The following is a 25,947-nucleotide window of genomic DNA, read 5'->3' as shown; positions in this document are numbered from 1 at the left end:
CCCATTATATATAGATATACATGATTACATGGTTTATTTTTCCTTGGCTTTCTTTTAATATTGTGTAATGTTATGTAACATTTAAATTATATGTCATGTTTTAATTTTTTTAACTTACTCTGAAGTTCTCTGGTGACATCGACAGACTTATTACTGGACCAGCTTCCAAAAAGAATTTATGCACTATTTCTTCAGTGAAGATATCCCACAATATGACACATGAACCTTGGTCTCCAGATACCATCCAACTTTGGTCTAATTTTGAAGAGACACTATGTAGGTAAAGTAATGAAGTAACACTTTGGTGATGTCCTTTAAGAACTTTATTAGAGGGGGAATCTGAAAAATAATTCAGTATAAAATAATACAAAGTTATTTTGCTCAAGAACAAGAACTCATTACAATATTTTGATAATTTTTTATTTGAACTTGGGGTCTGTGCTTATTAGGCAGGAATTCTACTGCTGAGCTATGGCTCCATTCCTTGCAATGCACTAGTTATTTTTGAAATAGGGTCTTGTTTCCTGGTAAGGGGTGTACTTAGACCATGATCCTCCCAATGTTTGTATCCAATTAGAAGTGGGATGCCAAGTGTATGCTATCACACGTAGTTTCTTCTGTTGGAATTATGTTCCTCCATATAGCTAGGGTGACAGGTATGCACAGAAATAAGTGCTATTGGTTGAGGAGGGGCTCTTAGGTCATAATCCTCCAGATTTTAGCCTGCCAAGTAGCTGTGATTACTAGTGCAAACCACCAGTGTCTGGCTTTCTTTGATCAATTTTTAATATAAGCAAACACTTGGACTAGAAAATGAGTAAAAAAAAAAAAAACCCTCAGGCTATTTGAACAGGCAAAGGCCTCTGAGCTTAGAAGCTCTATTTTCCCTTTGATAAAGCACTCAAGTCAGTTCAAATCTTGATTCTCTAAGATGTTTTTATGATACATGAGTTGCTAACTTACAACAAACACTAATTTTTTTGTGGGTCGTGGGGCTTGAACTCTGGGCCTGGATGCTGTCCCTAAGCACTTCAGTTCAAGGTTACCATCCTACCCCTTGAGCCACAGCCCTACTCCGCATTTTCTAGTGATTAATTGAAGAGTCTTATGTTCCTTAGTGCCCAGGCTGACTTTGAACCTTGACCCTCATATCTAGCCTCCTGAGTAGCTAGATTTACAGGCGTGAGAAACTGCGCCCGGCAACAAACACCATTTTTTGTTTGTTTGTTTGTTTTTGCCAGTCCTGGGCTTGAACTCAGGGCCTGAGCATTGTCCTTGGACTTTCTCAAGGCTAGAGCTCTACCACTTGAGCCTCAGCACCACTTCTGGCTTTTTTTTTTTTCCTATGTATGTGGTACCGAGGAATCAAACCCGGGTCTTCGTGCATGCTAGGCAAGCACTTTAACCACTAGGCCAAACTCCCGGCCCCAACAAACACCATTTTTAAGAGTAGACAATAGATACTCTTAACATGGATAAGTTGCCTTTCCCCTCTTAGCCACAAATACTGAACTGAAAGATCAGGATAGTTGTAATCTTTATTGCAAAGAGACTGTCTTGTGGAACAAATCATTTGTCAGCACTCTCCTTGGCACTTAGTAGAGCCAGGGTGTTTCAAACTGTATCTATACTAGAATACAGTATTACTGATAAGTTATCTTTCTTCCCACTCACCACTTATGCCTTCAACAATAACCTCCTTGAAACTGGAGAAGATCATAATGAATTCCAGAAAGTCCTTATTTCTATTACTTCTAGTCCATAGGGCACCTTGTTGCTTTCTATTCCCAGGAATCATACTGAGCACTAATCCAGATGCTAAAAATCAAAGATAGGTTTCTGCTTGCCTTCTGGATATTAGGGTACAACAGCTTAGATTTAAATAAATGCTTAGGCTTTTACTGTTTTACCTTTACAGCAACCTTTAGCTATATACCGGTGCATTACCTTTCCTCAGATCATTACCACTTACTCCTCTACTTCAATCACTGAATTATGAGTTAGAGGGAGCATCTACTAAGTAGTGAAAGTAAGTCTAAAGAAAGAGTACACACTTCAATAGGAAAGGATTTGTGTGTGGTGGAGAAGGTCTGTATCCAAGTACTGGACCTTCAACTCCGGACCTGGGTGCTGTCCCTTAGCATTGTCACTTAAGGCTGACACTCCACGACCTGAATCCCATATCTACACCTTGAGCCAAAAGGCTCCTGCCTTTTGGAGCAAAGAGTCTCTGAAAGTTTTCTGTCTGGGCTGGTTTCAAACTGCAATCTTCAGATCTCAGCCACCTAAGCAGGTAGGGCTACCGGCATGTGACACAAGCACCAGCCTAGTTTTTATTTTATTTTTTGATTGAGGTTCAGTGTATACTCTTCAACATTCTACATTTTTAAAGGACTTATTTAAAAAATTATATGTATTTTTCTACATACTGTGGAATCTCCATTTTTCCTGTATTTATTGCTACAAAATGGAATTTACATCATAGATATTTCTTGTTACAATGGACAAAGACATAATGTACATTAATAAAAATCAAACTAGGAGGATATATTTTATTCCTGTTGGCAAAAATGTTTAGTAGCAAAAAAAATTAGCAAAAATTAAAAAGTTTAGTAGCAAAAATGTAGCATATTTGGGAAATTTTCACGGGCTATTTTTGGATATATATGTACACTGAAATAAAATTTTTATAGAATGTTTTAGGTATGTTTCCAAAATTAAAAATATGAACAAATAGGTATATCTGCATATATGTAAAAAAGTAATTAATTCTGTACTATCCATAGCAGCTATAGAGTAGAAAATCTAAGCACCAACTAATGGAGATTTTTTAAAAATAAAATTTGATTATTGGCAGACATTTATAACAAGCTCATAAAACAATAACACTAAATCATTTTCTTAAAATGTTTTTATGGCTAGACTTGGTTACTCATGCCTATAATCCTATCTACTTGAGAGGTTGAGACCTGAGGGTCAGGGTTAGAAGCCAACACAGGCAGGAAAGGCCATGAGACTTATATCCATTAAACTGTGTTTTTTTTTGTTTTTTAAAGCCAGAAGTGGAGCTGTGGCTCAAGTGGTATAGTGGGATATTCAAGCACATGGTATATTTAGAGTATATTTCTATTTGTGTAACTGAATTAAAGAATATATACTGATAAGCCAGTGTATCTATACATACATACATACATACATACATACATACATACAGTTTCAAAAACACTATTATTGCCTTTGTTGAAAGAAGTTGAAAGATTAAATAAGGAAAGAAAGTTAACATTGAGCAAAGCACAATGTTCACACCTACAATCCTAGCTACTTAGGAAGATAAGATATGAGGATCATGATTCTAAGCCAGCCCAGGCAGAAAAGTCTGGGAGACTCTTATCTCCAATTAATTACCAAAAAGCCAATAGAGGTTTAAATGGTACAGTGCCAACCTTAAGTGAAAAAGCTAAAGTAGAGTGTGAGGTTCTGAGTTTAAGTTCCAGTACCAACACATAAAAAGAAAGAGAGAAAAAAAGCTTAAGGGATATATTTCATTTTAGTATCATTCGTCACAATCAGTAGAAACCTTGGGCTCTACTAGCAGAGATCTGCAATAGAGCAAAATCTTGATACATAAGGCCATATAGTATGAAGCTAATTGAAAGGACCTCCAGGATATTGAAACAAAAGCCATATAACAAATGATTATTGTCCTTAATGTACTATGTTGTCTCTCATCTCCTTTGCTGTCCCTTGGTTATCTCATATTGTTATAGTATCTCACTTTGTTATCTGATATATTGAATTTATTTGTATTGTGGTTATTTGAAATTTGATAGGGAAGGGGGGAAAACCAAGACGGGTGGGGGGGGTGGGGGGGAGGGAAATGGGTACCAAGACATGTGAAAGGGTATCAATGTATGTGAATTAATGCACCTTCTATCTGGCAAATATCATGTAACCCTTTTACCAATTACAATAAAAAAATAAAGAAAAAAAAAGAATGGCATTGCCCCATTTGTAAGGAAATGGAAAGACTTAGAAAAAATCATCTTAAGTGAAGTAAGCCAGACCCAAAGAAACACAGGCTTCATGGCTTCCCTTACTTGTAACAATTAGTGTATGTCTAGGATTCTTCTAACAAAGGATCATAACAGCTCCAAAGCCATGTACATATGGCCATATAGGATGAGGCTAAGGGAAACAAAGTCCAGGATATGGAAACAAGAGGCTTATATTTGTGATTGTTGTTCTTAATGTATTATATGAAACTCTTCCTTTTCTCTTCTTTTCCCCTTATGGTTTATCTCGTTAATGTATCAGAATATGGTACCTGGTGTACTGTATATATGTTTATTTATTTGAAAAAGGGAAGGTAAGGGAAAAACAAGGTAAGGGAGAAGGGAAAGGAAAGTGGGAGAAAAACATGGGAAGGATTAACAGTGTTCAAGAAGTAATGTACTTACTGCCTACAACCCCTTTGTACATCAACCCAAAATAAAATTAAAAAAAAAAAAAACAAAATAAAATACACACATTTTTTCAACAAATTCTGATAGATTCCTTTTTAGGCCACTTCTTTAGTAAAGCCTACTGAAGTTGAAGCTTCATTAATTACATAAATAGGGTCAAATAAAGTTCAATCACCTTTTAGTAAAGAACAGCCTTCTAGAAGTCCTGACTTGGCAGCATTCAAAGCCTGGGTGATGAAAATGGTCCCATTGTCACAGCCACATATCAGCTTATCAAGACTCGGAATGTACTCTGATGACGTGACTACCACACTACCTGCCTCATCTTTAAACCCAGAGAAATGGTCCAAGATACTTTGAGACACTGTTTGATGCTTATCAAAATTATCTTGAAGGGTCCAGGTAGTAGTTATTGGTATCTCTAAAGGAAAATACACAAAAAAGAAAAATATCAATTCATGTTAGGTAGAGAAAGTATTATGACATCAACTCATGCAGACTAGAAATATGGTGCAATAGCTCAACCCACATTCATACTGTCAACATTGTTAACTTGAATTAACAACTAATAACTTAGGACAGTTATACTTCTATATCTGATCTCTAAGATTCATTTTTATTCCTGCTTTTATGGGGGGCACATAATACTGAGTAGATCATGAGAATACTTTTCCTATTTATAATCCTACGTAACTGCACACAGAAAATTCCTGACTTACAAATTACAGGAGGGAAGGATTGGGAGAGTAAGGGAACCAAAGACACTGTATGAAAGGAAATGTATCCATTCCTTGATTCATGTAATTATAATCTCTCTATGCATTACCTTTATAATAATAAAGTAAATCAATTTTTAAAAATACAGAAAAAGCTAGAAGTGGTACTGTGGCTCAAGTGGTAGAGTGCTACTCTTGAGAAAGCCCAAGGACAGTGTCCAGGGCCTGAGTTCAAGCTCTAGGACTGGTGAAAGAAAACTTAGGAATATGATTAGAAACTGTCCTACCTCCGGGAGAGCCATCATACTTGGATATAGGGACATCTGGAATGTGCCACAGAGTAATTCTTCCTGAGACTTCTCCAGAGAAAAGTACTTTATAGAAAGGCTCTTTTCTTTCATTCATGTAACCCATGACAAAAGGGAGACTCTGTGCCAAAATAAGAAATAGAACTTTTATATAGGCAACATTCTAACTGTAGAAAGCACTATTTTTTAAACAGAGGATCAAACGTTCATAGATAAAGTTTTATTACTATTAGAAGTAGTTGTTGTGCAAAAGGGGCTTTAATTCAACAAATCAGTTTATGAGTTCAATGCACCTTAATCAATGTCATTCCTCCCACCATTGTTGCCCACCATCTCAAGTTACACAGTTCCATTTTCACTTATTAAATTAAATCTTAATGATTAATTTGCCATTACTTCCAAAATTTTCAAGTGAATTGCAAAAAAGTTGGTCTTCAAAAACCAAGCAGCTAAGTTATCAACTACACTTCAGGAGTTGATAAGCATATCTAATCACTACTGTGATTAGATCCACTATGTGGATTATCCACATAGAATATGTACATCTAATTATTGACACAAGCTTGGTACACATTCAGTTAAGTGATCCTCAGAATAGTTCTATAAACATAGCACTATCACTGTCTTCATTATGAAAGGGCGACAGACAGCATTGGGCTTCTGTAGTAATTCTCACTCAGGAGCTCATAAGGAGCTCGTATCTCCCCATAGTCTCTTTGGATATGTTAGAGTAGTAACAGCCAGTGTTTGTCTGTTTTTTTAAACAATTTTATCATGAATAGGCTTACTATCTGTTGACCATTTTTACATATATAACTTGTATGCATGCTAGACAAGCACTCTTACCACTAGGCCAAACGTCCAGCCCAAGTTCTAATTTCTTTTTTTTTTCATTTCAATCATCATAGCGGATACCATTCCTTTAAGAGCAACAAAATATTCCTTAGGATTGCAGTTGGTAGCTGGGCAATAGTGGCTCATGCCTGTAATGCTAACTGCTCAGGAGGCCCAGATCTGAAGACTGCAGTTTAAGATAGCTCATGCCTGTAATGCTAACTGCTCAGGAGGCCCAGATCTGAAGACTGCAGTTTAAGATAGCTCAAGCAGGAAATCTATGAGACTCTTATTTCCAATTAACTACCTCAAAAAACGTGGAAATGAATGCATGCCTGAGATGTAGAGCTCTAGCCTTGAGTTAAAATTCTCAGAGACAGTGTGTAGGCCCCAAGTTCAAGCTCTAAGGCTGGCACACATACATGTACGCACGCACGCACACATGCACCCACACAAGATTGTGGTTGCTAGACCTACCTGGATTCCATTTCTGCTTTTATCAGCTAGTAGTTCTATTAAAAGATCAAGTTTCTTAATGTAAGAACGTGATCTAATCTCTCTGTTTCACTTTTTCAAACTGTGAAAAAGGGCTCATAAAAGCATTTTCTGTAACGGGAAGTGTTTATTGTAAGAATTAATGAGTGGAGAAAGACAAGGTTCTTAGAATGATGACTAACATCTAGTACCTGCTCAATAAGTAGTAACTTTTTCTTTTGTTTCAGAACTATTGATAAACTTACTCTGAAAGATATCTTATCTAAGATTGACTGCCTTTGTTTAACACCTAGGAATTAACTTCTCTGAATAGCAGGTCCAAACTGGCATCTTGTAGGCAGCTGAAGTCAGCAAGGTATGGTTATGTTTGACAGGAAGGATTCAACAGAGGTTATCTATCATCTTCATCATCCTCATCCTCGCTATTAGTTCATATTATCAAATTCCTTATCTACTTTTCTCAGTCTCTTTCTGCTCCAGCCACCACCACTATGGTGCTGAAGGTTTACAATGACAGGTGACACAGTGAGTTCAAGTCCTTAACAAACCAGGACCCATGTCATAGGCCTAAATAGTGACCGTCTATGAACTAAAGCCTGGAATATCCTCACATGGAAGAAAGGAAGAAGTCCCCATTCTTGTTACTACAACTCCATCAGTAGATACGTTCAATCGTTAAAACTCAAAACAAACTCTTGTCAAACTTGAAGATTTTAATTCTACAGTATCCTGTGGTCCCGATAATGTGTTTACAGAGCACCTCTTCCTAGGGTTACTGCATGTATCAAGCTTATGTCCTTATCATACCACAGTGTTTTCCTCATCTATAAGACAGACTCGAAGTATTGTATTCAGTAAATATAGACCAAGGAAATGTCTGGCTTTATTTACTGCATAGAGCACAAGCAAGGATCTAAGGGTAGGTAGATCAATTCCCTTTGATTTCATACTTTTATGTTTATAAATCATTGGCTTCTATCTGGTCCCTACCTTTTTTTTTTGTGGGACTTGAACTCTGGGCTTGGGCATTATCTTTGAACTCATCAGCTCAAGGCCAGTGCTCTAACACTAGCATTGGGCGTGCAACACCACACCCAGTTTTCTGGTGGTTATTTGGAGATAAGAGCCTCACCATGATCTTTTGTGCCCAGGCTGGCTTTGAACCACGATCATCAGATCTTAGCCTCCTGAGTAGCTAGAATTACAAGTGTGAGCGACTGGTGCCCAGCTTGCTCCCTATTTTTAAGATACAGAATTACGGTGGTCTAAACAACAAGTAGAAATTTCACAAATACATTTTGAGAAACAAAGCAATACAGCATCCTAGTTTTTTAAACTTGTCATGCCTATCACTGACATTTGTAGAAGAGTACAAGTTCCTGAAGAGCACAACTTTCATTTGGCTTCAAGGAAAACAGTACCTGGTTAAAAAAAAAAATATATATATATATATGTATATATATATATATCAAATCGAAACTAAAAAGTAGGGAAGAATAAATCCTTTAAAATAACTAAAAATGTCTTCCTCAATTCTGCCCACAAATAATTTTAGAAACATCCCTGGATGCATGTCATTATTCTAACTGACATGCCCCCCCGGTGGCATGTAGGCTCCTAACTTTTGCCTGTTTCTTATTGAGGTTTTCCAACAGAACTCTTCATAGATATGGTAAAGGGATCACCATCAAGATACAGGATTGCCAGTCACTCTGTTGCCTAATTAAGCAAACCATCATCCTATAAAACAAATACCATGGTTTCATAGTTGACAAATCAATAATTCTAAACTCTTCCTCACTCTATGAATTTTTTTGGATAATTACCTGGTGACTAAGTCTAGGGATTTTTTTTAATTCACTTTGTATGACACCACTGAAATAAACTGTTTAGATTTCCAGACTTCACAGTGTCAAAGGTATAATTCAGCAAAGTAATAATCTCACAATTATATTTCCAATTGTTTGCCAGAAATAATCATCTATTTCTTCTTTTTATTATATATTATTCTAATAAGTAAATTATTCATAAGAATAGCTATGTATATGTGAAAGCCATCCTGATATATGGTTAAATTAAAAGCCATTTATAAAGTATAAAAAGTATAAACCATTTATAAGTATAGAAACCATTTATAAAGTTTAAAAATTGGAGAAGATAAATTGAAATATTAACCACATTCTGCCATTACCATATAGCAGAGATAGCATCTTTTTTTTCCAAGTGTGGAGTTTGGGGGAGGTGTTTGTGTATGAAAGGGACAAGAAATATGACAAAATGTTAATGATCGGTGACTCTAGGGAAAAACATATGTAAGTCATCACTGTGGGATGCTCATAACTGGTCTAAATATTAAAAACAGTAATTCTAACTACAAAACTAAACACATGAATTGTAAAACTTAGCAGCTATTTGTGGTGGACAAGTCTGACTTTTACCTCTATTTTTGTCAACATTTGTAACGCTGCTTTCAGTAGAAATTATTTTGTTAATAAAGCAACACTGACAGTTTTAAGGCAGAATTTTCTTCCACTCCATTAACAAATTTGATTTTTCTCATTAGTAACTTGATGCAATTTAGTTTTTCCTCAAGAATGTTACACAGCCATGCTTACTGAACAACCTACTCTAAGGCAGCCACCCATTTTCCGCTTTACCTTGTTCTTCCCTACAGAAGTGGAGCACAGCAAATGAGGATAAATTGTCTCTTTAAGCACCTTTCCATCAGCAGGGTATATGCTTTTTGAAAGCCCACTAAATAAGATTAAAAAAAAAAAGCCAAGTTTAGAAGTTTGGAGCTTCCCTCCCACTATGCACCACCCCCTTTCCCTCCGGCCCGCACCCTCTTTCCACTTTCAAAAGCCGGATGGTACCATTCAAGTTTCTAAATTCAGGTTAGAAATTGTTGGGTTAATAATTACAAGTGACTTTTTGAAAACCCAGCACCAGCTGTACAAGTTATACATGGTTAATCTCATTCCTGCGTCCCCTGCTGCTCCACACAAAAGCTGAAGCCCACCAAGCCCAGGGTAAATCTTCCAGTGCCAAAGTTGTTTTGTTCTGGTTTTTGATCATGGACAGCATGCAGGGATTTTTCCATAATAAACCTCCCAAAGTTCATTTTCTACCTGAGTGTTTTGTATGCTGCTCCCATCTGAGCCCACCTGTTCAGCAGCTGATAGATATAACTGTGACCATCTTCCCTCCAGATGAGGACTCTGTGAGCCGCGAGCACCTCTCCACCAGCAAAAAACTGTCCATTTTCACCCACTTCCATCCACAGGAGGGAAAAGTCACAATAATCATAGACCTAGAACACAGCGTTGATGCTCATTAACAAATGCTTACAATATAAGCCTCGAGTGAGATGAAAACATAAAGTAGGCTAAATCAAGATTATTTAGGTAACAGTAACCATGCGGCAATAGTCTAGCTTGGTGGTCTCATTGCCGGGCTAGGCCTGTTTAATGTACAATCTCGAAATCCCAAATTGTTAGCTAATTATATTTTTCTCCTGTGTAGTCCAAATTTAACATTTTAAGATTTGATGCACACAGTAAAATACTTGTAGAGCAGAAGTCCTTCCTAAGAACATACACTTTAAATCTTCGTTAATAAATGTATCATCTGCGTACTTTAGCTGAGTTATTTATATGAAAAATTTAAGGAAAAGAAGTGCCACCCAGTGACAGCAAGTAAACTAGCTTTTACTTTACGCTTGGAAACATCAGTGTATATATTTACAGGCAAAAAGATGTATATTCCAAAGAAACACTGTACAGATATAAAATAGACAAAAGACAAATTTTAAAATGAAGGTAAATCTAGTTTAGTCAAAAGTATTAGTCTTCTGATACTACAGGTAGTTATTGAAAATAGTTTTAGAGGCAAATGCTATTACAATGGCTTGTTATTGATAAAATTAGAATATACTGATGTATATATGTACTGTTTTGGGGAGAAAAATAGCTATATATACAAAGTTGGACGCTGGGTCATCAGGCACAAAAGACAAGTCATTTTATGTTTTAATGATATTGTCATAAAGTTTCATAAATAAAATCATATAATTGTACTAAGACAAGAAAAAAACCACATTGTACATCATTGCCATTTATTGTTATTTTAGAATACCTTCCAACACTTAGAAAACACCACCAACAGAAGTCTCTCTGTGTATGTGCAAAATCGTATGGTCTGGCAGTTCAAGGATCCCAGAAACTTGGATTCTTTTTCGTAGACATCTTGCTTCTCCTTTAGAAGGAAAGAAAACAAAATAATACTAATTACAGGAAATTTAAATAGAACCACAAGATAACCTGTTCTATATACCTGCTCTGGATCACACCAGTATAAAAGGCAAAGTACCCCAGGTTCTTTGCAGTGTTTTTTTAAATCATTTTTTAATTTTTTTTATTGTAATTAGTAAAAGGGTTACATGATATTTGCCAGATAGAAGGTGCATTAATTCACATACATTGATACCCTTTCACATGTCTTGGTACCCATTTCCCTCCCCCCCATTAAATCATTTTAAAAAATCTTTTTTCCATATATTTTTATTGTAATTAATAGAAGGGTTATATTATATCCACCAGAGAGAGGGTGCATTACTTCACATATATTTATACCCTTTCTCATGTCTTGGTCCCCATTTCCCTCCCCCCACCCCCGCCTCTCATCTTGTTTTCACCCCTTGCCTATCCCATTTCAAATAACCAAATATGCATATATCCAATATATCAGATAACAAGGTGAAATACTGTAACAAAATGAGATAACCAAGGGACAGCAAAAGAGATGAGAGATAACATAGTACATTAAGGACAAATCACTCCTTATATGGCTTTTGTTTCTATATCGTGGAGGTCCTTTCATTTAGCATCATACTCTATGGCCTATGTGTCTAGATTTTGTTCTATTGCAAATCTCTGCTAGGAGAGTCCAAGGTTTCTACTGATTGTGACAAATGAGGGAAACCATTGAGCCTATGTTCCTTTGAGTCTGGCTTACTTCTTAATATGATTTTTTTCTAAGTCTTTCCATTTCTTTGCAATGTTTTGAACCAATATGCTACTTTGAAAAGAAGCTCTTGTAGATTTGAAAACATGTATCTCTATATATACATTATACACACAGACACACACGAAGAGAGGAATGCTGAAATACTGAGAATATAACCATTATGTTACTTTCAACATGGAAGAAATATCAAACAAAATATGGAAAATAATTTTAAACCTGGAGTTTCTTAATGGCTAAATTTAAATTTAGAGAGAGAAGAGATGACCGCATAGATACAAAGAATAATATCATCTCAGTAAGTTTCTGATGAAGTTCTGATATTTCTTGAGCTCAATAGCTAGGCTTCCTCATCCAACAAAGAGTTCTATCAAGAGCTCCTTAAGATAGCCAGAAACATTACATAACCAACACAACAACAACACTATATCTGCTCTCTTGTCCATTTCTTTGGTAGCTTAATGCCAGTAAGTGTGAGAATATCCTGTATGCTCAGGGTCTCTGATTTCCCCCCATGGTAGAAAATAGTGTCTTCTCATGTTAGTATAGAGAGACATTCTGCTATAAATTTTTAAATTAAAAAAAGTTGTTTGTGAGTGCAGATAAAAACATTTGTATATGCACAGAGAAAAAGCTGGAAGTCTACATCTTCCCTCACTCTCAAGAAGAGTGATGAGGAAAATAGAGAGGTATTTATATACTACTACATCATTTGAACTTTTAATCATGAACGGGAGTACATGTCCATAATCTTATAATTTAAAACATCAATAAATAAGGTAGAAATGAAAAAAATGTTTCTAGCCAACCAACCTGAATGCTATTGATGGATGAGGAGAGATCCCAAACCTTGAGTTCACCTGTTACTGATACCACAAGAAGAGAATCTTCTATAAAAAGAACAGAGATCACACATGAGGAAACTATTGCCCCAACTTGTTATTGTAAAATTTCATAGTCATTTAAGAATTATGTAGATCCATGTAGGTGGCAAGCACTCAACTTTGGATTTTTTTTCTTTGCTTTCTTTTTTGACAAGCATAAACTCTCTACCATTTGAGTCACCTTCACTCTTTTTGCTCTTTGCTGTTCTATTATGATTAGCTCTTTTGCGCAGGCAGGCCTTTGATCTTCATTCTCTTACTTCAGCCATGTGCCATGTACATCAATATTGGGCCTGCTTTTCAAGATGAGGTCTTGCTAACCTTATGATCCAGGCTGGCTTCAAACCACAATCCTAATATCACTACCTCCTCAGTACCTGAGTTTACTCAATACCACCATATCTGGTAGACTTGGGGTATGGGTTTTTGTTTGTTTGTTTTTGTGATTCATGGGGTTTGAACTCAGCCTGGGTGCTATCCCTGAGCTCTTCAGCTCAAGGCTACTGCCCTACCCCTGAGCCTAGGTGTAGTCCCTGAGTTTTTCATCTCAAGGCTACCATCCTACCCTTGAGCCAAGCCCCACTTCCCAGTTTTCTAGAGGTTAATAGGAGATAAAGAGTCTCAGGTTCTTTTGTGCCCGGGCTGGCTTTGAACCTTGATCCTCAGATCTCAGCCTCCTGAGAAGCAAGGATTACAGGTGTGAGCCACCGCCCTGGCTATGGTATTTTTTTAAGTAAACATTTCAACCTTAGTCCAATTTTGCTTTGAAATTTCAATGTGATCTCTGTACATACAGAAAACAACTTTAAATGACCTATGTTACCCATTATATATTGGTAGTTTTTTTGTCCAACTGTCCCAGCCCCCTACTTCTATATTGGTAGTTTTTAACTTTCCAAAATAACAAAGGAGCTACTCTCATTTTCCTCTGGCATCGCCCATTACAGAAACTGAGTTCACATGACTAAATCCAGAAAATACAGCAAGGCCAAAACTTCAGAGTCCTACTATTATTCCAGGCAAAGACCTGCTTGATGATTTTACAAGTACTGAGCAGAGCTGGGAATGGAAGTAGAGATTCTCCTCCTTTTACTATTACCTTGAATTCTCATGGAGTGAACAATGCACATACATTTGATCCAATCAGGAGTCCGGGATGTAAAAGTGTGAATAATTGACAAAGTTTTGGCATCAATGACAACAATGTCTTGGTATTCTCCACAGCACAGAAGCCAACCTTCTCCCGTCATCCGGAATGAGCAATGGTAATACTATACAAATAGAATTCAAAGTAAAAATTTAACATTCATGTCCAAATTAACCTAAGTTTTAGCTGTGTTAAGAACTATTCTGAAATTTTAGTTTTAGTTCTGGCAACTAAAATTATTTTTAGTTTATTTTACACTCATGCAATATGGATTTTATACTTCAAGTCTACTTGTATTCCATCAATTTTCTGCAGAAAGGGAGATCTTTTTTTCCATATAATTTTTATTGTAATTAATAGAAGGGTTACATTATATTCGCCAGATAGAAGGTGCATTACTTCACATACATTGATACCCTTTCTCATGTCTTGGTCCCCATTTCCCTCCCCCCATGCCCACCCCTGATCTTGTTTTCCCCCCTTGCCTATCCAATTTCAAATAACCAAATACAAATATATCCAATATATCAGATAACAAAGTGAGATACTGTAACAATGTGAGATAACCAAGGAACAGCAAAAGAGATGAGAGATAACATAGTACATTAAGGACAACAATCACTCATTATATGGCTTTTGTTTCTATATCCAAAAGAGAGATCTTTTGGGAAGAAACATTCCAAATCATGGAAAGTTCACAGGTATATTATCTCTGTAATGTTAAACATCAACACAAAACCCTGGTTCTTCACCCCAGCAATACTGCTACATGTAGATATGAAAGAACAACTGAGAAGTTCTGGTACCAAATAAATTTCTGTAATTGCTTCCTTTAAGGATTGAGTAGTAAATTCTACCTTTAATGAGCTCTCTTTTGTGCAGGGTTTTAGTCACAAAAAGAAGTTAAAAGCTTGTGAATGTTGAAAGGCACACCAACACTAAAAGCTATGTATGAAATATAAAAAGACACTGTCAGCACCAATGGAATCATGCAACTACTTTCTATGTTTTGAAATTCATCCTTTACTACTTTCCAAGTCCTTGGAACTTATCTCTTAAAAACCAAATGCTGCTTTGAACATTAGAAAGTAGGACTGTAAACAGCTCAGGGGTAGAATACTTGACCAACAAGTATGAATCTCTGGGTCAAACCACAGAACAGAATATGAAGAAAAAAGCACTAAAAATTAAATTATGGTAAAGGTCATTGTTCTCTATTTATAAATAAGATGGAAATTAAAAACCTATCCAAATGGGTGCTGGTAGCTCACACATGTAATTGTTACCTACTCAGGAGGCTGAGATCTGAGAAGAAACTCTTCTCTGCACTTAATGAACAAAAAGCCAGATGTGGAAATAAAACTCAAGCTGTAGAGAGTAGCTTTGAGCAAAACTGGTCAAGCAAGAGGTCCTAAGGTCAAGCTCCAGTACTGATGCAAACGACGACATACACACATACACACATACACACATACACACATACACACACACATACACACACACACGAAAAAAACTATCCACCAAAATAATACAAAAAAAATATTTAAAACTGACACTGAGGGCAGGAGTTTGGCCTAGTGGTAGAGTGCTTGCCTAGCAAGCACAAAGACCAGGGTTCGATTCCTCAGTACCACATACATAAAAAAAAAAGTTGGAAATGGTGCTGAGGCTCAAGTGGTAGAGCTCTAGCCTTGAGAAAGTCCAAGCACAGTGCTCAGGCCCTGAGCTCAAGCCCAGGACTGGCACACACACACAAAAAAACCTGAAACTGAATGGGGAGTAAGTTTATGCTTTATTTTTTGGTTGGTCATGGAGCTTGAATTCTGGGTCTGGGTGTTGTCCCTGAGCTCTTTAGCTTAAGACTATTGCTCTACCAATTGAGCCACAGTGCCACTTCTGGTTTTCTGATGGTTAACTGGAGATAAGTCTTATGCACTTTTCGTGCCCTGGATGGCTTTGAACCACGATCCTCAGAGTAGCTACAGTAATGAGCCACTGGTACACAGCTAAGTTTATGCTTTATAAAACAGCACATCAGGGAAGTAGGGCTTGGCTCAAGGATAGGACAGAAGTCTTGAGTGGAAGAGCTCAGGGACAGTGCTCCAGCCAGAGTTCAAGCCCCATGACCCACAAAAAAAAAAAAAGAAAGAAAACAGCACATCATTAAAGTCAAATATTTATGTGGTTTGTGTGGCTTCTGTGTTTAAGGACAGTGAACAAAATGGTCATTCAAAAGGCTAAGATAAAGACATGAAAGAATTAGTAAACAACATCAAGCAGTATCTTTGAGAAAGAATGCAAAAGTAGTAGGTGATGAATGATAATATTTTTACCCTCAAAAAAAATCCGAGAAAACAATATTCCCCAAAGCTGTTTCTTTCAATGCTGATAGAGATGTGGTAAATGAGGTGCAGTATCCAGAAATATTCTGGAGGAAATGGGTATACTTACACAGATTTCATTGTGCCTGTAAGGAAGTGTGGCCTTCTCCACGCACTGCCCATTGCTGACATTCCAGACACACATTTCTCTAGAAGAGATAGCTCTGTATTATTTGCTGTCATTTCCACTCAATTGGCTAGAATAATTTTTGTGCCGCCAAGTTTTTCTTGAGCATTGCACTTAAATACAGCCTGATCGTTTATATGGCTTTTGTTACAGATTACTGGGCAAGAAAATGTCGTGGTCATTAGCAGGGTTGACATACGGTATATGTATCTTTTTGTTTGGATAATTATACCCTGCCACCAGCTTGTAACTCTGATTTTAGGGCCACACTGGCCTACAAGAAATTGTGGGGATACAGAATCACTGCCCAAGACAGTGACAGTCCAATAATTTTTCCATGTAAACTGCTTCCTCTTTAAAATGAACTTAAACTACATATTTTGAAAAGTATAATGCATCAAGTAGTACATTTGCCAGTGTTATTTTTTGGAAAAGCAAACAGCGCCACCCAGAGGCAATTAGATCTTTCATTGATGCCGATTCTTTCAAAAATATACTATCCTTAAATAGTTATACAAGGGAGGTGACATTTAACAGTTTATGTATACAATGCATCTTGGTAAATGTCACCTTGGTCAACATTCTGGTCCCCCTTTGACCCACTACACCTCTTACTTTTGTGGTTTATACAATGGAATTCTTGACTGCACTGTTCCCTTTTAATTTCTTCACTTCTGATTTAAAAGCCTGAACTCATCCTTGTCATTTTAGTATTTAGAAACCACCCCCTATCATTTTGAAAATATTTTATTTGGTGCTTAAATGATGCAGTCTAGTAAGTGAAAATTAAAAATATACTAATGAAAGGATATTCAAAATTTATATAATTTTGGCTTACAAATATCAAAATAGCTGTTTCAGAGTTGTTTGGCACCATTTTTTAGTTTTTACAATTGTAATACATAAGCAACAATGCCCATAGGAAAAAGATCAAAAGTTTCATAACTCTATAAGGGAAATGCTCTATTACAAAGCAAACAAAAGCCTGCCAGGCTTGGTGGCACATACTTGTAATCCCAACATTTGGGGGGCAGAGGCAGGAGGATCATGAGTTTGAAGCCAGTGTGGAATAGAGTCAAGAAACTCTGCCATTACCAAAAAGACAGCTAACAACAAAAGCAAAAGATAGTCACTACTAATGATAAATAACATGTCTTTGGGTTTTTTAAAGTTTTCTACCCAATCTTAAACTCAGGTGATTTTGTTCCCACTTTTCCACTTTACCAGGACATGACCTTAGCAGTATTTGGAGGTATTCATAGATGTCCTAACTAGGAACACACTACTGGCATCTAGTGGAGAGATACCAGAAAAGATGCTAAGCCTTCTTTAACAGGTCCCTTCCAATAAAGGAAATGTGTAGTCCAAAGTATCACAGGTACTGAGATGAAGAGACACGTTTTATAGGTAAGGAAAACATTCTATCCCCCTCATTATGTTCAATTTCATTTCAGAAAAGATATAAAGTAACCCAAAAAGGCAGGTAGCTCCATAAAACAGGAGGAACCATTTTGAGTATGGGTAGGTGTGTTCATGGAAGTATGCATGTCTGTGTATCTGCATTTGTGCTTATACATGCGCTGAAAAATAAGTTTACCAAACCAAATAGAAATTGACATTATGTATCTCAGAGGTAAAACAGATAGCCATACACCTATAATGTTAATAAACACATCTCACAGGTAAAGAAATTAAACTTTTAGCAACCAGTGAGAAAACAAATCTTTTAGTTCAAGGGATTTGACTTTACCACTGTGTTTCCCAATGCTTGCTATAATACACTGACAATCATCTCTAAGTATTTCAAAAGTTATATTCAGTGATTCCAATTCCACAGATCTTGCTGGGGGTCCTGCCACATGTGGCTTTAAAGGTCACTTGATCATTTGATCTATCTCTAAATAGCATCTCTAAACTCTAACTCTACCATCCACCAAATGTTTCAGAGCTTCAGAGTAGGAATCAATATTTCAGCATGTGTGGGAAAGCTGTACGCCAATGTTAAAGATGAACATAGGATATCTCACTTCAGATTTAGCCACTCTTCAATCTAATCTACTATTCCTTTATTAAAAACCAAGAGAACAACGTACCTCTATGATATCAATCCTCCAAATAAATAAACATATTTGTTTATACAAGTACAATATTGGGCTCTTCAACATTCTAGCATTTTCCAAAATTTAGAGGCATATAAAAATGTATATACACATATACATGTTTGGGGTATAAACAAAAGCAGTTTCTCTTGTTCAACCAGCAAATCAATCTTTCATGGACAAATACATGAAGCAATTGCACACTTGCTTATTTCACAAGTAACTCCAACAGGTTCTAGTTAATCCATCAATGGGTTTTTCCCTACAGCTAAGTCCTACCTCATCACAGCACACTAACTTACGTGGAACTTCACCCAAATCACTGTATTATCTTCCTTTTCTCTCCTACCACCCCACTCATATAGACCTTTCCTCAGTCACCTTTACAACTACAGCTGGCCATGGAATAACACAAAGACTGTTAAGCTGTTTCATAAAACTATGAATAATTTGCCTAAGAGGTCAAAAGGAAGCTGGCCATTGGTGGCTCACGCCTCTAATCCTAGCCTTAGGAGGCTGAGATCTGAGGATCACAGTTCAAAGTCAGCCTGGGCATGAAAGTCTGTGAGACTCTTATCTCCAATTAACCACCAGAAAACTGGAAGTGGTGCCATTGCTCAAGTGGTAGAGCACTAGGCTTGAGCTGAAGAGCTCAAGAACAGTGCCCACGCCCAGAGTTCAAGACCCACAACCCAGGAAAAAAAACTCGAAGGGAGGTACTTGTGATTAAAACAAACAGCTAGACTTTTCCCTTTCCAGTTCTATATTAGGCATTTGTCATTATTCTTTACCTAGCATGGGAACCAGAAATTCTTGTATGCATATTGGGATGTTATCATGCCTGCTACCCAGATAAAAAAATGAGCATCACATTATGAGCTACAAAAATGATTATATTCCTTGAGATGAAGGGACAATACTTTTCCTTATACACAAAAGAAACAAGTAAAGGGATGATTCTGATCAAGAAGCACTGGAGTACTTAGATGGTCATGTTAAATTGCAATCCCCTTACACAACCTCTTAAAGCTCAGAAAAAAATTTTAAAGGAGAAAAGATAAAAGGCACCGGTTGATTTTAATGTTTCTTTCAGTCCTAAAACTGTATTGCACTGTAATTTTTTAAAAGAGAAGAAAATGGAGGAGACAACTTCTATGCTGTATACCTACCCATTTTCAGCAGCACTGACAACTTCTATGCTGTATACCTACCCATTTTCAGCAGCACTGACAATACAGGGCTGTTTAGAAAAGTCTCTAGCTCGTGCCAAGCATGTGACTGAAGACGAATGACCAAATAAGAGTTCTTTACCAGAAATCTGAAAATGGTGAGAACAAGTTATTAAACAATTTAAAACTCCATGTAAAAAATAAAAAGCATGATACTACACATTCTGATTAACAAACCCTTTTTTCTTTTTTCATATATTTTTTATTGTAATTAATAGAAGGGTTACATTATATTCACCAGATAGAAGGTGCATTACTTCACATACATTGATACCCTTTCTCATGTCTTGGTCCCTATTTCACTCCCCCCACCCCACCCCTCATCTTGTTTTCCCCCCTTACCTATCCAATTTCAAATAACCAAATACAAATATATCCAATATATCAGATAACAAAGTGAGATACTGTAACAATATGAGATAACCAAGGGACAGCAAAAGAGATGAGAGATAACATAGTACATTAAGGACAACAATCACTCATTAATATGGCTTATGTTTCTATATCCTAGAGGTCCTTTCATTTAGAGTCATACTATATGGCCTTATGTATCTACGTTTTGCTCTTTTGCAAATCTCTGCTAGGAGAGCCCAAGGTTTCTACTGATTATGACAAATAAGGAAGACCATTGAGCCTATGTTCCTTTGAGTCTGGCTTACTTCACTTAACATGGTTTTTTCCAAGTCTTTCCATTTCCTAACAAATGGGGCAATGTCATTCTTTCTGACAGCAGCATAGAATTCCATTGTATACAAATACCACATCTCGTTGATGCACTCATCAACTGAGGGACCTCTGGATTGGTTCCATATCTTTGCTATGGTAAATAGTGCTGCAATGAACATTATTGTGCTAGTGGATTTAGTATGTCCTTGTTTCTGGATGGCTGGGTAAATGCCAAGTAGTGGAATTGCTGGGTCATACGGGAGCTCTATGTTTAGTCTTTTGAGGAACTGCCATACTGCTTTCCACAGTGATTGAATGAGTTTGCACTCCCACCAACAGTGTAGTAGTGATCCCTCCTGGCCACATCCCCTCCAGCATCTGTTGTTACTAGTTTTCTTGATCCTGGCCATTCCTGAGGTGGAATCTTAGAGTTGTTTTGATTTGCATTTCTTTTATGACCAGAGATGTCGAGCATTTCTTCATGTGTCTATAGGCCATTTTTATTTCTTCTTCAGAGAAGACTCTCTTTAAGTCTTTGGCCCATCTTTTAATGGGATGGTTGTTTCTCTGGAGATTAGTTTTGGAGTGGTTCAATTTTTTGAGCTGTTGGTGTATTTTAGATATGAGGCCTTTGTCTGTTGTATGGTTGGTGAAGATCTCCTATTTTGTAGGCTTCCTAATTAATTTACTAGCTATGTCCTTTGCCATACAAAAGCTCTGCAGTTTAATGCAGTCCTACTTATCCAGCGTTTCTCTGATTTGTTGTGATTCTTGGTCCTTATTAAGAAAGTTTCGACCTGTGCCAAGGAGGCCTAGTGTATCTCCTATTCCTTCCTGTAAAGACAAACCCTTTTTTCTATTATGCCATTATGGTACACAAGTTTCAGAAACCCTATATATGATATATTAAAATCTAACAAATGGTACATTTCTTGATGAAGGAATTATGCTGTTTGTGCTCTACACATTTTGTTTGTTTTAGCCTACCACAAACACCTAGATGACTATCAGATCTACAACATTCAGGTTTTGAACAAAAAGAAATCAATATTCATGATTATGCAAAAACTAACTCCCAAACACATGAATGTGCATACTTTGCATTTCTAATCTCAGCATTCAGGACGCTTAAGCAGGAAGATTGGGATTTTGAGGTCAGCCTGGGCTACATAGTGAGACCTTATGTCAAAAACAAAAACAAAAATCTGTGCAGATTTCAGAAATAAGTTCATAAAATAATACATGATGAATGTTCCTTGTGTAACATTGGTCCATCTGGATCTTACCATAGTAGGAACATAAATTGATACAGTGATTTGGTAAAACTATGGAGATTTCTCAACAAATTAAAAACAGAATGATCATATGGCCTATTAATGACATACATATGTGTGTTATAGGTATAGCAACACACATATATACTGCTTCACATCTATGTGCACTGCTGGTGGTAAAAAGTCTCTTGAAAAAATATATATTTAACATACGAAGTGGCAATCACTTCTAAGTATATATTCAGAAGAACTGATAGAGGTGATGTCAACAGGTGTTTACATATCCTTGCCCACAGCAGCAGCATCCACAATAGCTAGAAGGTAGAAGTAAATCTAGGTGATACTTGATGAAGGGGAGCTGTGGTAGAGCGCTAATCTCAAATAGAAAAGGCTCAGAGAACAACACCCAGGCCCTGAATTCAAACCCCATGACCAATAAAAGAATTTAGACGGGTGCCAGTGGCCCATGCCTATAATTCCAGCTACTCGGGAGACTAAGATCTGAGGGGATCGTGGTTCAAAGCTAGCCCAGGAACAAAAGACCATGGTGAGACTCTTATCTCCAATTAGTCACCAGAAAATTTGAAGTGATGTGGCTTAAAGTGGTAGAGCACTAACCTTGAGCTGAAGAACTCAGAGATCGTATCCAGGCCCAGAGTTAAAGCTCCGTGGCCCACAAAAAAATATAGAGACAGATAGATAGGTACAGATGAATGTATGAATAAAATATCACATATATGTGCGTGTAAACATATGAATATGTATATATCCAAGATTATAAAAAAGGAAAAAGGAGTATATGCTATGTAGATCCTGAAAATATTATGCTAAGTGAAATAACCTTATAACAAATACACAAATTCTATGTTATTCCACTTGTATGTGATATAGAATAGTTAAATTCATACAGATAGAAAATGCCAAATGTGTCCTACTATCTTATGTGAGTTTCTCAGAAGGATCTCATAGTAAATTTCTAAAACAAAACACATCTTTCCCTACCCTCAACTATAATCCCAATAGTGGTTTTCTTTGCTTGAAGGATTCATTGGTCATCTAATTTCCACATGCTAGCTCTCTTTACCTTGTTACAGGTATAATCTATTTCCTTAACAGACTGATTTGGTATCTTTTACCCATGTTTATCTGATTCTTGTTCCCAGTACTCAATTTAATATGAGCACTTTGGATAAGCAAATTCCTTATCACAGGGATGGATAATTTTATAATATTCTGGCTTCCGCCCAGTTAAGATGCCAAGCATCCTTTTAATTTTGACAAACAAAAAGGTATGCAGCCGTTATCAGTTCCCTCTTAATAGAAATACTGCTCTAATCCCAAACAAAGACATGCTCTTAAAGACATGGCCCAATTACTTCAATGACTATACAGTACAGACTACTATTAACATAAAGTACCATGTTTTACAACATATCTGCACCATAACTGTTTACATCCTTTCTCTAGGATACTGAAACATTCAGCACAGCCACAACATGACTTCTCATTCATGTTTCAACTCAAGAAACTAGCAGACATCCCAATTTACAATATGTATCAAAAATACATGCTAAGCCTGGCACTAGTGATTTGCTCCTGTAATACCGGCTACTCAGGAGGCTGAGATCTGAGGATCACAGTTCAAAGTCAACCCTGGCAGACAAATTCCTAAAAATCCAGATGTGGAACTGTGGCTCAAGTGGTGAAGTGCCAGTCTTGTGCATAAAAGCCAAAGAAGAGAGCAAGGTTCTGTGTTGAAGCATTGGTACTGGCACAGATATGCATATATACATGTGCACACATACACACAGACTCACACAAAATACTCAAATGTTGAATACTAGGAACATACCAAGAAAGGCAAGAATACTTCCAGTATAAATTTCTGTCACTTACATTGACGTATGTATTACTATTCCAGCCAGAAATAAAAAATTAGTAAGACATCTGAAGCCATTAAAGAGTAGGATTTCAACCAACCAGTGGCTCATGCTTGTAATCCTAGCTTCTCAGGAAGCTAAGGGCTGAAGATTGTGGTTTGAAGCCAGCCCTGACGGAAAGTCTGTAAGACTCTTGTATCCAATTAGCCAACAAACAGCAAGAAGTAGAGTTGTGGCTCAAGTGGTAGAGTGCCAGCCTTGAACAAAAAAAAAACTAAGGGACAAAATGTCCAGGCCATTAATTCAAGTCCCAGGATAGACACAAAAAAGTTGAAACTATACTAGAAAAAAATTACAGATACATATGGCTAACCATTTCCAAAGAACAACTGTTTCTATAATACTTATTCTTTCTTTCACTAATGCTGCTAAACATTGAACAGAGCAGGTCTGCTATGCAGGTCTTGGCAGTCTTGTAGTACTATTCAATGATAAAGGATGTTAATTAATTACACTATAAAATAGAATTACAATTAATTGTTAATTTAGGTTTTAAAGTGACAGACTTTAAAGGCTAAAAATAGTCTTTGATCTTTAAAAGGGTTCTTAATGAGAGCAGTATACTTTAAGTACATCATTAGTTAAAATGTTCAAACTGGGTATAGAGGCTGCTTGAGTTAAGCAAATATCTATTCCAATATGTTAAATGTTTATGACTTAGGAAAGAGCAATTAATTGCTAATTGATGGGCTGAATCCTAGGGGGAGGTCAGGTTGGGGAACAGGAAGACAATAGTAAACTGGAGTTAGAGCATTTTGATGTGCTCTGAAAAAAAAGTCATAGGAAAGCAGAGACTGAAAGAAAAGCAAGAAGGCCAAACCAGCAGAAATACCCAGGTAATTAAGATTTTGCTCATTTACTTAATCGTGGTTTTTCAGGAGTACCCTCTGTTTCAATTAATGAGCCATAATTTTTAGAACTATACTTACATGTCTGTAAGTTCGCTTAAACATATAATTCAGGATATAAAATAGTAGAACTCAGCAAAGCTTAAAGGATGATAACACTTAGCTGATGGCGAAGATTAGCAATATCCATAATGTTCAAATATGATATTGATCTATCATATAATGCTTGATTTTCTATAAATTCCTAAAACCTATTCCTTAATGATCATCTATAAGCATCACCCATATCTTCCTCTGTCACTGTCAGGAGTACTGTGTCTGTTTCATGACCGGTTAAGTTTCAACTAACCTTCAGTTCAGGTGAGAGATTCCACAGACAGAGCTGACCCTCCTGACTTCCAGTGACAATTGTTTGCTGGTCCTCGGTGATCATGATAGCTGTGATGCTGTGGGGAGGGGCCTTCTTTCCCCAGAGGGCTACCGCCTGCATGGAAGTCCACATGTTGCATAAATCTTGGATGCACTGGTGAAGGGGAAAAAGAGTCCTCTTGTCATTGTTTTTATGGTTAGGGGAATTGATCCTTTTTAAAAGTAGATTTAAAAATTATTTTATTATCTTTAAGCAGTTGTACAAACAAGGTGTCATTTAACAAAGCAGTTTATGAATACGAGGCACCTTGATCAGTGTCATTCCTTCAACTTCCTCATCCTCCTTTGGCCTACCCCTTCCTTTACTTTTCTTAATTTTGTGGTATATCAAATGAAATCTTGACTGTATTCTACCCTTTCCCCCCATTCACTTATCTAACTGATTCCCCTTGGCCTCATCTACCCTCTTGCATGTACCCATTTTCTGGTGCTGATGTTGAGTTTCCACCTAGTCTTTCTAAAAAATTACTCTATTTGAGATCCCCATAGATTGTATAATAGTTTGGGTAATTCATTTGTAAACCACGTGCATATTGCCCAGTGTGTTTACTTATAGTTTTATAGGTATATTCTATCTACCACAAATGAGGGAAAACACATTTTTTCTTGGTCTGGATATACTGTAATAATTTCATTTAACCTATGTTTATATTTGATATCATCATGAACAGTAATATTTATGAAATCACTACTCTTGTGAGTTAATTTCAGAGACTGAAATACAAAAAAAATAGTTGCTTGTGTACCATCTAGTAATGTGCTACATTTTTGTGAGACATGAAGAATGCCTGAAGTAAGCATTCTTTACACAAATGCAAATAACTGGGGATGCAGTCTAGTAGTATATGTTAATTCCATAGGAGTGGAGCTTAAGGAAAAAGTGAAAAATAGTCTTAATACTCAATGTACATATGTGAAATGGAATAAGTACCTTGAAGGGATGGGTGGGGTTGGGGGAGATGAGAGGTGACGAAAACAGTGGTAGTGATCAATCTGCATTGTATTCATATATTGACATGGAATTCAAACCCTTTTGTACAACTACTTAAAGATAATTTTAAACAGTAAATAATAATAAAAGAAAA

General features: G+C 36.7%; 1 protein-coding gene across 1 annotated transcript in view; it reads right to left on the bottom strand.

The window, feature by feature from the left end:
* Positions 1 to 25,947, bottom strand: part of Wdr72 (WD repeat domain 72) — a 176,730-nt gene that overhangs the window by 131,645 nt on the left and 19,138 nt on the right. The window contains exons 3-13 of the mRNA XM_090358381.1: positions 24,783 to 24,956; positions 19,688 to 19,794; positions 16,321 to 16,399; positions 13,822 to 13,993; positions 12,652 to 12,728; positions 10,951 to 11,070; positions 9,945 to 10,126; positions 9,474 to 9,570; positions 5,467 to 5,608; positions 4,639 to 4,884; positions 119 to 339 (exon numbers count right to left, since the gene is read on the bottom strand). Coding sequence (XP_090214507.1) covers positions 119 to 339; positions 4,639 to 4,884; positions 5,467 to 5,608; positions 9,474 to 9,570; positions 9,945 to 10,126; positions 10,951 to 11,070; positions 12,652 to 12,728; positions 13,822 to 13,993; positions 16,321 to 16,399; positions 19,688 to 19,794; positions 24,783 to 24,935 — 1,596 coding nt within the window. The 5' untranslated portion in view covers positions 24,936 to 24,956. The remainder of the gene's footprint in view (positions 1 to 118; positions 340 to 4,638; positions 4,885 to 5,466; positions 5,609 to 9,473; positions 9,571 to 9,944; positions 10,127 to 10,950; positions 11,071 to 12,651; positions 12,729 to 13,821; positions 13,994 to 16,320; positions 16,400 to 19,687; positions 19,795 to 24,782; positions 24,957 to 25,947) is intronic.

The sequence above is a fragment of the Megascapheus bottae genome, chromosome 25 (genome assembly GCF_031878675.1).
Source record: "Megascapheus bottae isolate mThoBot1 chromosome 25, mThoBot2.hap1, whole genome shotgun sequence".
NCBI classification, from domain to species: domain Eukaryota; kingdom Metazoa; phylum Chordata; class Mammalia; order Rodentia; family Geomyidae; genus Megascapheus; species Megascapheus bottae.
This window is presented reverse-complemented; position numbering and strand designations above follow the sequence as displayed.